Source organism: Abrus precatorius, unplaced genomic scaffold (assembly GCF_003935025.1).
Source record: "Abrus precatorius isolate BTA unplaced genomic scaffold, Abrus_2018 Scaffold11, whole genome shotgun sequence".
Lineage (NCBI taxonomy): Eukaryota > Viridiplantae > Streptophyta > Magnoliopsida > Fabales > Fabaceae > Abrus > Abrus precatorius.
Genome location: NW_020874303.1, coordinates 29,825,728 through 29,836,931, shown reverse-complemented (window position 1 = coordinate 29,836,931; position 11,204 = coordinate 29,825,728). Strand labels below are relative to the sequence as shown.

General features: G+C 26.2%; 2 protein-coding genes across 2 annotated transcripts; one reads left to right on the top strand and one right to left on the bottom strand.

Moving 5' to 3' along the window:
• Window positions 1-231: 231 nt before the first annotated feature.
• Window positions 232-1,838, bottom strand: LOC113854918 (DCC family protein At1g52590, chloroplastic). Its single transcript, XM_027486253.1, has 5 exons — window positions 1,591-1,838; window positions 1,428-1,485; window positions 1,137-1,244; window positions 779-871; window positions 232-677 (listed from the first exon to the last, which is right to left on the bottom strand). The coding sequence occupies exons 1-5, from the start codon at window positions 1,778-1,780 to the stop codon at window positions 596-598; spliced, it is 531 nt and encodes a 176-aa protein (XP_027342054.1). The 5' UTR covers window positions 1,781-1,838; the 3' UTR covers window positions 232-595.
• A 1,530-nt stretch (window positions 1,839-3,368) lies between these two features.
• On the top strand, window positions 3,369-6,787 carry LOC113854739 (signal peptidase complex catalytic subunit SEC11A). Its single transcript, XM_027485927.1, has 8 exons — window positions 3,369-3,520; window positions 3,976-4,088; window positions 4,306-4,377; window positions 4,615-4,650; window positions 5,251-5,296; window positions 5,689-5,776; window positions 6,173-6,230; window positions 6,440-6,787. Exons 1-8 carry the CDS (start codon window positions 3,442-3,444, stop codon window positions 6,488-6,490), a joined length of 543 nt encoding a protein of 180 aa, XP_027341728.1. The 5' UTR covers window positions 3,369-3,441; the 3' UTR covers window positions 6,491-6,787.
• The last annotated feature ends 4,417 nt before the right edge of the window (window positions 6,788-11,204 follow it).

Genomic DNA, 11,204 nt, shown 5'->3' with positions numbered 1-11,204 from the left:
TTGACACCTTATTTCTGCGTACTTAGAAGTTAAGACTTATTCTGAGGATCTATTGTGAGAATCATTGGTTGAAAAAATGAATTGGGACCTTCTCCTATTGTTGAGTAACAAGATGGATTGTAAAATCCACTAGTTTTATTAAAATATAAACTTGGTACTTTTCTCTGTAATATAACCATATCACTAATCCAACAATAGGAGAGGATCCAAGTCCAAAACAAATCAGATTCAAGGCTAACAGAAGTCAGGTTACTTAGAAACGATTAAACATGAATGGTCATAAATAAATAAATAAATACAGTTAAACAACTTCTTTAATGATTCGCTGATGAACATAGGAAATTGGGAGTGTCTCCTGACAAAATTGAAATTGCAAAATCGTACGGTACAGAAGATATTATTATGAATTGATGTTCCGCTCGGCTACTATAGAATAAAACAATTAATTTAGAAGCGTAAAGTTGCTATACAGTATACGGAAACTTCAACTAGAAGATTTGAGGACAACATGATCTAACTTCAACCAACCAGAAAGAATCCTAGTTCTTGAACTTAGCACTTTACTATCACCACTAGTACTCATGCCAGGATGATGCTATATTTCACATGATTCTGAACGACCAAAAATCACGTAACGATTGTTTGCAACATTGTCATAAACAAAATCTCTGATAAACCTGCAGCCATCCATGACATATATCATCAAGCATGTTCCTCTTAAGCAATTAAATAACATGATAAAAACTTACAAAGCAACTGAAAAAAAAATACAACTTACAAAGGCACAAATTGAAGAAGAAATGCTAGCTGTGGAAAGGGCAAGTCTATGTATTCCATTATCTTCAGCACGGCTTCTGACTTTATGTATGATCTATAACCAACTAGAAAGTCATATATTTTACTGCAAACTCTTCTTTCTCATAATTTGCAATCATAAATTTCTTCTTTCCTCACAAATATTATAGCAATTCATCAATTCGGTTGAGAATATTTGGATGAAAATTGTTGAGACAAGAAAACCTTTATTTCCTAGCAACACTTCACAGCCGAATTTTATGCATGATTACAAAAAGATGCTACTGAGTTGAAATTGTTTTGCCTCAAAACCAACACTTTTGAACCTTCAATACACGTACCTGTCCTTTTCAACAAGTACAACACTTGAGATATCATCAGGAGCTCTTCCTGATCTCCGAAGCAACATTTTACCCGCTTCACTCTGAAGAGGTTCATATCTAATTGTCCTTTCAACCATAAAACAAACGAAACAACTATCAAGTTCTTGTTTCTCTATATCAAAACAGAGACCTCATTATCTTTCCATCAGGGTAGCAACTTTCACTCTAGTTTATTTATGAGATAAACTTTTACTGTGAAAATAATCAAAAAGTGGAATTACTACAAGGAAAAGGAAAAATATCACATACTTATTTCGATCATTATCACGAACGAACTTCACACCCCCATTGCACAAGTTGCATACCCCTGTGTCAAAAGAAAGAATTTTTATCGAAACTTGCATTGTGGAATCATTTAGTTTCAGGTAGGATGATGAAAATCAGAAGAATAAATTTGAGTTAGTATGATTACCGTCAAACAACATGATGGGTCGTTTGTCTTGGTCGAAGAAAGTGGAAGTTGCTTCAACCCAGTTGGCTGTGTCGCTTCGGGGCTGTGACAAAGTAGCAAAGGTATTAACTTTTCGTGGAGGCAGCGACCACACAGTTGAGTTGAAGCGCCCAACGCAACCAGGAACTGAAACTACAAGCTGAAGAGCCATTGAAACAAGTGGCCTGCGAACTCAGGGAAAGACGACAACTTCAACTCCCACATCGAATGGAATCTATAAAAACATATATAAGACTTTTTAAAGCATTTTTTTATTTTTAAAATTAATCTGTAGTAGATTAGAGATCACAAAAATAGATTTTGCATTTTTTGAAATAAAATCTCGTTCCTATAGTTTGTTAAATTTTAAGAGAGTATATATTTTACGTGTATATTTCAGGGGAAAAAATTAAAATATGTTTAATTCTTGTTTTAAAAATAGTTTTTAATTTTAAAAACGGTTTTCTATTTTTAAAACAGAAATTAAATATGTCTTTGAAGTACATTTTTCATTTTTCAGGCTTAATTTGGACAAAAGAACTGATCCAACCTTTACATATGGTTAAGAAAAATATACTAATTGGATTATATGAACTCAATGCAAATTATCACCACTTGTTTCATTGTCTCTTTGTTGAGGTGCTATTTTTCATTGGGTGAATCAGTAAAATGCGTAAAGAATAATCTAAATTTTTGTCTATTGGTAGATATGTCAAAGTGTGATTAAAAATAGAAGAGTTAAATTAAAACGATTGGAATTTACAGTTGGCTTTTAATTATCTTCTTGCTTCTCTTCTATGTGCGAGTTTGAATATTAAACACGAGTTTAGATTTAAATGTTTTGTGGAATGTGGATAAAAAGGCTTAAAAAATATTATTTTTATTTGGTAATTTTTAAAAAATAATTTATAGTTTTTATTAATTCTTTTTTTTAAAATATTTAAGACAATAAAATTTTACATCTGATGAATAAAAGTTATTAGTTAATTAATTAATAATTAAATTTAGCTTATTCTTTATAATTTATTTTTTAATACAAATTTATCTTTTTTGCTAATTTTGGCCCTAGATGAGTTGACTCGCTGACCTGCTTACTTAGTCTTTAAGATTGAGCTAATATTTGTAAGTCTACTGCTAAATTGACCAATTTTTTGAGACAAAATGGACCTTTTAGTATTTACTTAAAATTGTTTTTTATTATTTTTTTCTTCATTTATTCTCATAATTCTTTAAAAACAAAAAAGTTGGTTCATTCGTGGACTAGCTTAGCGAAATATATGGAAAATTCACGAAATTTAACGCATAAAAAATCAGTTAAAATGAACCAAACTTATTAATACTTCGGAACCGTTTGAGATTATTGTGTTCCAATTGTTAATTAATTATGGTACTTTGCATAGAAATGCAACGCTAGTGACCACGATTGCACGAACTTTAAAAACGGAAGTTATACAATACTTAAATGTAATATGTTTTTTTATTTTGATATTTTATTTTGCAGATTTTTCTTTTAAAAAGTTACAAGGTAAAAACTATCGTGATATGTGCCTATAATCTTAAAATGAAAAATAATCTAAACAATGCGATGTATAAATATTTTAATATATATATTAAAAAATAATTTTTAAAAAAATTAAATTATCATATAATAAAATTATTTTGAATAAAATTTTTAACAAACAGTATCATAAGGTTAAGAAAATAATAATAAAAAGTAGGATTGTTGTAAAAAAAAAAAAAGATCGGGTTTGGCAGAGAGTAAACAAAAGACTGCATTGGTGAAGGAGACAGCGCTGTAGAGAGAGAGAGAGAGAGGAGAAGAAGAAGAAAGCAATGGGTTGGATCGGTGAGAGCATGGATTCCATCAAATCTCTTCAGATCCGGCAGGTCCTCACACAGGCTGTTAGTCTCGGTTCGTTCCGCTTCTTCTCGCTTTCGCGTTCCCACACTTCATTTTCAAAATCAATTTCACTCACTCTCTTAAGGTCTATCTGGTAGCTACGGTGATACGTGTCGACTCTGAAATTTTACATAATCTAAGTATTGGTATCAAAGTCTTCACTCTCCCCCTTCTTTAGGGTTTATGTCGAGAGCTCTTATTGCCAATTTTCCCCATTCCTATGGTTTAAGGCATTTGGAAGATTTGTGTTAAATGGATTATATGAAAAACTTAGGGTTGCTTATTCGCCATAAGTCCACTTTTTTCTGTAATTTATGTGGTTTTTCTAATCTACTATGTATAACCGTATGCATATGCTGTAGTTGTGGACATTACTTTAAGATTTGGTTGATAACTTGTACATATTGGCTATGCTGATTTACCACAAATACTGTTAACGTCACGATTTTCTGATCTGTCTGCCTCAGGCATGATTGTTACTTCTGCGCTAATAATATGGAAGGCATTGATGTGCATCACTGGCAGTGAATCTCCTGTTGTTGTTGTTCTTTCTGGAAGCATGGAACCGGGATTCAAGCGGGTTAGTTAGTCTCATGCATGAATGCTTCAGTAGTTCTTATTGATTTTCTTACAGTAAATGGTAGTATGAGTTTCTTGTAGTCATAATTCAGGATTTATGTCAATCATCCACTTAATATTTCAGCAAGAAGAGGGAAGGGATATGGAAACTATTCGTCAATATAATTTGTCTGTTTCTGTGTGGTGTTAACAAACGTTGGCTCTCGTGCTATGTGCAGGGAGACATCTTATTCTTGCACATGAGTAAAGATCCGATACGTGCAGGGGAGATTGTTGTGTTTAATGTGGATGTAAGTTTGCTCTTGGTTTGATTCCTTATACTTTGCTTACCCTAGTTCATGTTTATATCAGCATAAATCTATATAAAATAAAATAAAATCAGCGTCATTATCTTTGACTTAATTCAGAATGATAGGCTTGTTTATTCTGTGTTTACAGTTGTTAGTCATATTCATTTTCTGATTCTTTGTATTCTGCTCACTACCATAATGACATACTATATTGACATTTACTCTTTTTTTCTCTAGGGACGTGAGATTCCGATTGTTCATCGTGTAATTAAGGTAAGCACCTCTGGGACAGATAATTATCTTCTGGATGGAAATTTAGGGAGAAGTGGTTCACAGTGTTGCATGGTGTATCCATTTCATGAGTATGTAGCTGTAGGGATGGATGCCTATTCAAACTGTAACCACATAAATTACATAACAAATTGAGCTTTTGCAGTTTGATGTGACTACGAACCACATTCTATACCTGTTTTATCAACTTAGATGCTGTCTGTTATTAGTTCTCCTTACTTGGTATAACTTAATCATGAGGGATAAGGATCAACAATAGTACAATGCCATTAGAACTTTCCTCCTACACCCTCTGCTCCTCTGTTGTTTCTTGAACTACTCGTATCAATTTATTGTCATTGATGTATAAACTGGAGAGCATCAAGAATCTCAGGACAATGGATAAGATTGATTACTTGGACTTTTCCTTCCTTCCAAAGAGAAACTTCCGGAATCCCTCAAGCACACAAGCACCCATATATTTCACCGGTTTAACAGTCTTCAATACTTTCTGAAATATGCACACATTAATTATTATTACACAGTTTATGGTAACTATGGTTTCCCTGCTTTAGACTCTTATTACTTGATCATTTTGTCTAGGTACATGAAAGGCAAGATACTGGGGAGGTTGATGTTCTCACAAAAGGTGGTGACTGATTCATGATTAGATAATTTTACAGAAATGTTGACATTTCTCATTTTAGGTTCTCCATTTTACAGAAATATTAATGATGCTAGCAACACATCCTTTCTAACACATTCTTTATTATTGAGTGAATTTTAATGTGTCTCCCCTTAAAAAAATGGCCCCATTCTCGGACTCTCCTTATAGCGAGACCCACATGAAATTCACCCAATCATTAGTGTTAGAAAGAATGTGTATTGTTAGCATCTCTCTTATACAAAACCTAACCTTGTTTCAGATTTGAAATTCATTTTCCTCTGCAGTATTTCATAAAGTTTTGTTCAGTATTTCATTTTAGTTTGTTATCTGTTAAAGTGATGCTCTCCCTTCATTTATTTTGTCATCTTTGGCAGGAGATAACAATTATGGGGATGACAGGCTACTGTATGCTCATGGTCAGCTTTGGCTGCAAAGACACCACATAATGGGTAGAGCTGTCGGGTATAGCATTTCCTTTAGTTACACTTGCTTCTCTTATTGTAGACTTGTTTTCTAAACCTATCTGGCCACCACATAGTTAGTTGCAATATATAGGTTATGCCTTTGAAGTCTCCAACTATAATTAGAGACAGATATCTGGACATTAAAGTATTTTTCATTTTTTGGCTACATGCTTAATGTTACTTGAAAAGCATAGTATCTACCCATATGTGCATTTCAATACTTGTTGGGCCTTTGAGCATAATGTATTAGGGCACCATGCCAAGAGTTAATCCTAGTTTAACCCATCATGATACCAACAGTTTGGCGTTCAAGTTTTTTTATAGTATGAAGCGTAGTCAATTAATTAGTTATTTTCGGTATTCAATTATCATTGCTTGTTTTTGTCAATGGCAGGTTCTTACCTTACGTTGGCTGGGTGACCATTATTATGACTGAAAAGCCTATCATCAAGGTTTGTTTGCTGTGCCAATCTATTGTGTTCATTTAGCTGAAGTACGTTGTTTATTTTTTGAAACTTCATAATTCTGTCGTAATGTCTGATTGTTGCAAAGCAACATGACGTTTTACTGTGAGATAAATCATGACCAATTTAAAGATGCACCACATAGATATTGAGTTGCAGCAAGTATGGAATGTTCTAAAGCTGTTTTTCCCTTGCAGTATATTCTCATTGGTGCTTTGGGGTTGCTCGTGATAACTTCAAAAGATTAAACGATGAATCTTAAAGTCAAACTGCGGTCTAACCAATGGTAGTGGGAGCAGAAATCATACTTTTCTTGAAGGTGTCATTTTGTACCATTCTTAGTATGGGGGACAATATAATGTTAAGAAGAATTTAATGCAAAATAGTTGAATTTTCATATTTTCTTACCCCTTACTTTTTATATCGTATTTTGGTGCAATTTTAAGCATATATAAACAGCTGTTCCTTAGACGTTTCTCACCCACACTGGCACTGCTGCCAAAAACAAGACTTTATTTCTATGCGATAAATTTTAGCTTACTGATGCATTAATAAATCTTAATATAATTGTTTAAATTTTATCTTAATTGATCTTAAATGAAGCTAATATAAAATTTGTGGGGTGTAGGTTTAGTTTAGTTTAGTTTTGTATTTTCGGGGGGTCCGTTATAGCTTTCACCCCCCTGAGTGTGATTAATATTCTCTTGGGATACCGAGCCAGATCTTCTCAAGTACTATCACTGTTGCACCCACCCGAATTCATTTCATGGATGAAATTCAGATGATACGTCGTTTTTTTTTTTTTTTTGCTCGTACACTAAAGCAATATTTCATGGCTGAATTTTGAAATTGTTAAAAAACACTTCAAAATATGATATCATCTCAAGTAATAAACACATTTCATTCCATGGTTGCAATTTTCATTATTCTTGAAAAATGCATTTTTATTTGGATAAATAGTAAATAAGCAGATTGTCCGTCTGAATTTTCAGATACTGAGAAGGTTGAAGCTTTTACTTGTGGTATATAAATCCGAAAGATTAATGTTCTACACCTCATCTTATGAAAGAAAGAAAAAGCTTTAGAGTATGATTGATTACTGTTTTAAGAACAGTTTTCTATTTTTAAAAATAAATTTTCATATAAATTTATATTAAAATTTATTTTTAAAAACCAGAAAAAAAATAGAAAATTATTTTCAAAACAGTATCTTTATCTTTATATATATATATATAAGTAGATGAGTTTTGGAAGGAAAGTTGCAATAAGTTTTGAAGGAGAATTTGTCTTCATTTTTTAATACAATAATCTTTATATAAAAATTAATAATTACTATTTAAGGCTATCATAAATGCTTTAATTCAAATTAATTAAATTCATTCATTTTTAATTAGCAGTTTTGATATATCTTTAACTTTAAGGTCGTCTTGAATGATTTAATTTAAATCAGTTAAATGTATTTATTTTTAATTAGCAGTCTTTATATATTCAAAATATGCATCCTTTGTGGCGGCAGATTTGAACCTTAATATTAATGTTTATTTTAAATTTTATTATTAAAAATTAATAACTGATAAAATTACATAAAACTCTTGAACTTTAAATTAAGTTTATTATAAAATTAAAAAAATAAGTAAAAAAAAGACGTAAAAAAAAGTAAAAAGAAAATCAAATATATTGATTTGATTCTCAATGACTTGGAGTGAGTATTATTTTATAACATATTTTAATGGCTAAAATATTTATTAAATATTTTTTCTCTTTCATTACTTTATACTAATTAAGATTATATTATATTGAATTTATTTCGTAAGAATCAGAGAATTGTTTGTACTTTATGAGCGGAGTTTGATGATCAAATGGTTGTTTTTTAAAAGAATGAAAATTATAATACTTTACCTATTATGATTATTCAATTATGTAAAGTGAAAACATTTGGTGGTATGATTTTTTATCTATATTGAACTATTTTTAATTGTGTGATAATTATTATTATCAACAAATTATATTTCATAGTTGTTTTAGGAACTTTAGGCATATCAAATGCTTATAATGAGACAAAGTTGTATATCAATCTTAACATAAAAGAGGCTATTGATTACAAGAATAAGTAAGTATTTTAATTATTTTTTATTTATAGAGACATCATTATGTTTTGCATGATATTTCCTATTTTTGTTAACTTATAAGCTATCCAATTTGTGGTATAGGATAAATATGAATGATACAGGTATAAGTCAAGTATTAAGTCTGATGGATACTCTTCTGTTTTAATGGAAGATGATTTGCTTCAAGCTCAAAACATGACCGTATATACATGAAATAATTGAGACAAATTATATATGTTTTGTATTGAAATAATGAAGTGAAATGCATATAATTAGCAGTTAAATACAATTTTAAATTTTAATATAAATGATTTACTTTAAATTTTATTCTTGAAAACTGATAATTTGTATATGATTAATGAAGAATAATAGAATAAATGAATAAGAATTGATGAGTGTATATATATATTCTAAGGGTCATTTATGTTACATTTGATCTGTTATAAATAATCAAATGATAGCTATATGGACAAATATAAAATATTTAATACCGATAAAAAAATTATATTTTATTTAGTGTATATATATTAACATATTTGTACTTTCTTTTTAACCTTAATATTAACATATAGGATTATTTATGAAAAACAGTAAAATGAATAAATTATAATTAATTAATTTATATATTTAAAAGGTCATACAACAATGGAATAATAAGAATTAATATTAATTTAGTATTTATAATTTAAATATTATATGAAAAAAGTACAAAAATTGTTAAAAAGTTGGTATACAAAGAAATCTTTCAAAATATAAATTAGATTTATTATAAAAATTAGAACTTTCCTTCTTAATTAATTTCAATAGAAAAGAAAAATAATTTATAAAGTTTTATATTATATTTTTTTCTTTCAAATAACTAATATTTTTATTAATAATAATATTAACATATACTAATTAATTTTAAACTTTAAAATAGTTTAAATATTATTATAAAGTTTTTCTTATCATAATATTTGTCTATATTTTATATGTGACTCATAAATTTTATATTATATATGTGTAATTTTAATTAATATAAAGATTCATTTTTGTTTTCAATAAATTTATTCTTCTCTTTTACTTTCTATTTAAATATTAATTCAAAATTTTAAAATATATAAAGTATATAAAATTTGCATATGAAAAATTATTTATCTTATTTTTCAATCTATTTATATTTGATATTATTCAATATAATATAATTTTATTATTATATTTTTATATTTAAATTATAATTTTATAATATTAATATATACTAATTACAATATAAGAAAATTTCTGTGACATATAAATATATTTACTAATCTATAATTAAATTTTTTATTATAATATTTAAAGTCACATATAAATTATTTTTAACTATTATATTTATTTTTTATAGATTATTTATTTTTAAAATAATCAAAAAATTTATTTAATATTTTTATCTTTCTGTTATATTAAAAATAATTAATTTAATATTTAAAGTATAATTATTTTAAAACTAAATTATATATATATATAATTAATAAATATACAATTCAATAATAAGAGATAAAATTATGATACTTGATACATACCAATAGTTTCAAAAATACAAAATAGGCTTATTTAAAAAAAATTATTTATTTTTATCTTTAAATTGTGTATTATATAATTTTATAAGATAAAATAAGATATATAATTTTATTCTTTCAATAATTTTTGCATTAAAATATTTTAAATATATTAAAATTTATTTTTTTATTAAGAATCCTTATGTTGTGGTAGTATATATACATGTTAAATTATTACAAATTAATTATAAGAGTATTTTTAAACTTTATAGAATTAAATTTATAATTTATAAATTTAAATTATATTTGAGTTTAAACCTTTTACTTTTAAAGTTAATTTATAAATATTTAAAATTATATTATAAATCTTTATATAACATATGAAATCATTTTATTAGTAACAATATTAATATATACTAATTAATTTTAAAATTTAAAAGTATTTTTAAACTTTATAGAATTAAATCTATAATCTTATAAATTTAAATTTTATTTTAGTTTAATCCTTTTACTTTTAAAACTAATTTAAAAATATTTAAAAGTATATTATAAATCTTTATATAATATATGAAATCATTTTATTAGTAATAATATTAATATATACTAATTAATTTTAAATTTTAAAATAAATTAAATATTATCATAAATGTTTTATAGAATTATTTTTTATTTTATAATTATTAATTATAATATTATACTATAACATAATAATTTATCTGTGCATTGCGCAGCTCATCTATAAATCTTAATTGAAATTTTAAAATATATAAAGTATCTAAAATTTGCATATAAAAATTTATTTATTTTATTTTTTAATTTATTTATATTTAATATTATTCAATATAAAATAATTTTATTATTATATTTTTTATTATTTAAATTATAATTTTATAATATTAATATATATTAATTACAATATAAATAAATTTCTGTGACATATAAATATATTTACTAATTTATAATTAAATTTTTTATAATAATATTTATAATATTTAAAGTCACATATAAATTATTTTTAATTGTTATATTTATTTTTTATAGATAATTTATTTTAAAAATAATTAAAATTTTTATTTAATATTTTTTTTTATATTAAAAATAATTAATTTAATATTTAAATTATAATTATTTTAAAACTAAATTATATATATTTAATTAATAAATATACGATTCAATAACAAGTGATTAAATTATGATACTTAATACATAACAATGGTTTTAAAAATATAAAATAGACTTATTTAATAAAAAAATTATTTATTTTTATCTTTAAATTGTATGATATATAATTTTATAAGATAAAATAAGATATATAATTTTATTTCTTTAATAATTTT

Excerpts from the sequence above, each read along its gene's own strand:
- LOC113854918 (XM_027486253.1), bottom strand. The coding sequence starts at position 1,780 with ATGGCTCTTCAGCTTGTAGTTTCAGTTCCTGGTTGCGTTGGGCGCTTC. Across the intron at positions 1,486-1,590 it reads ACCCATCATGTTGTTTGACG|GGGTATGCAACTTGTGCAAT; the intron begins GTAATCATACTA and ends CTTTTGACACAG. Across the intron at positions 872-1,136 it reads GTACTTGTTGAAAAGGACAG|ATCATACATAAAGTCAGAAG; the intron begins GTACGTGTATTG and ends AGTTGGTTATAG.
- LOC113854739 (XM_027485927.1), top strand. The coding sequence starts at position 3,442 with ATGGGTTGGATCGGTGAGAGCATGGATTCCATCAAATCTCTTCAGATC. Across the intron at positions 4,378-4,614 it reads TTGTTGTGTTTAATGTGGAT|GGACGTGAGATTCCGATTGT; the intron begins GTAAGTTTGCTC and ends TTTTTTCTCTAG. Across the intron at positions 4,651-5,250 it reads TTGTTCATCGTGTAATTAAG|GTACATGAAAGGCAAGATAC; the intron begins GTAAGCACCTCT and ends CATTTTGTCTAG.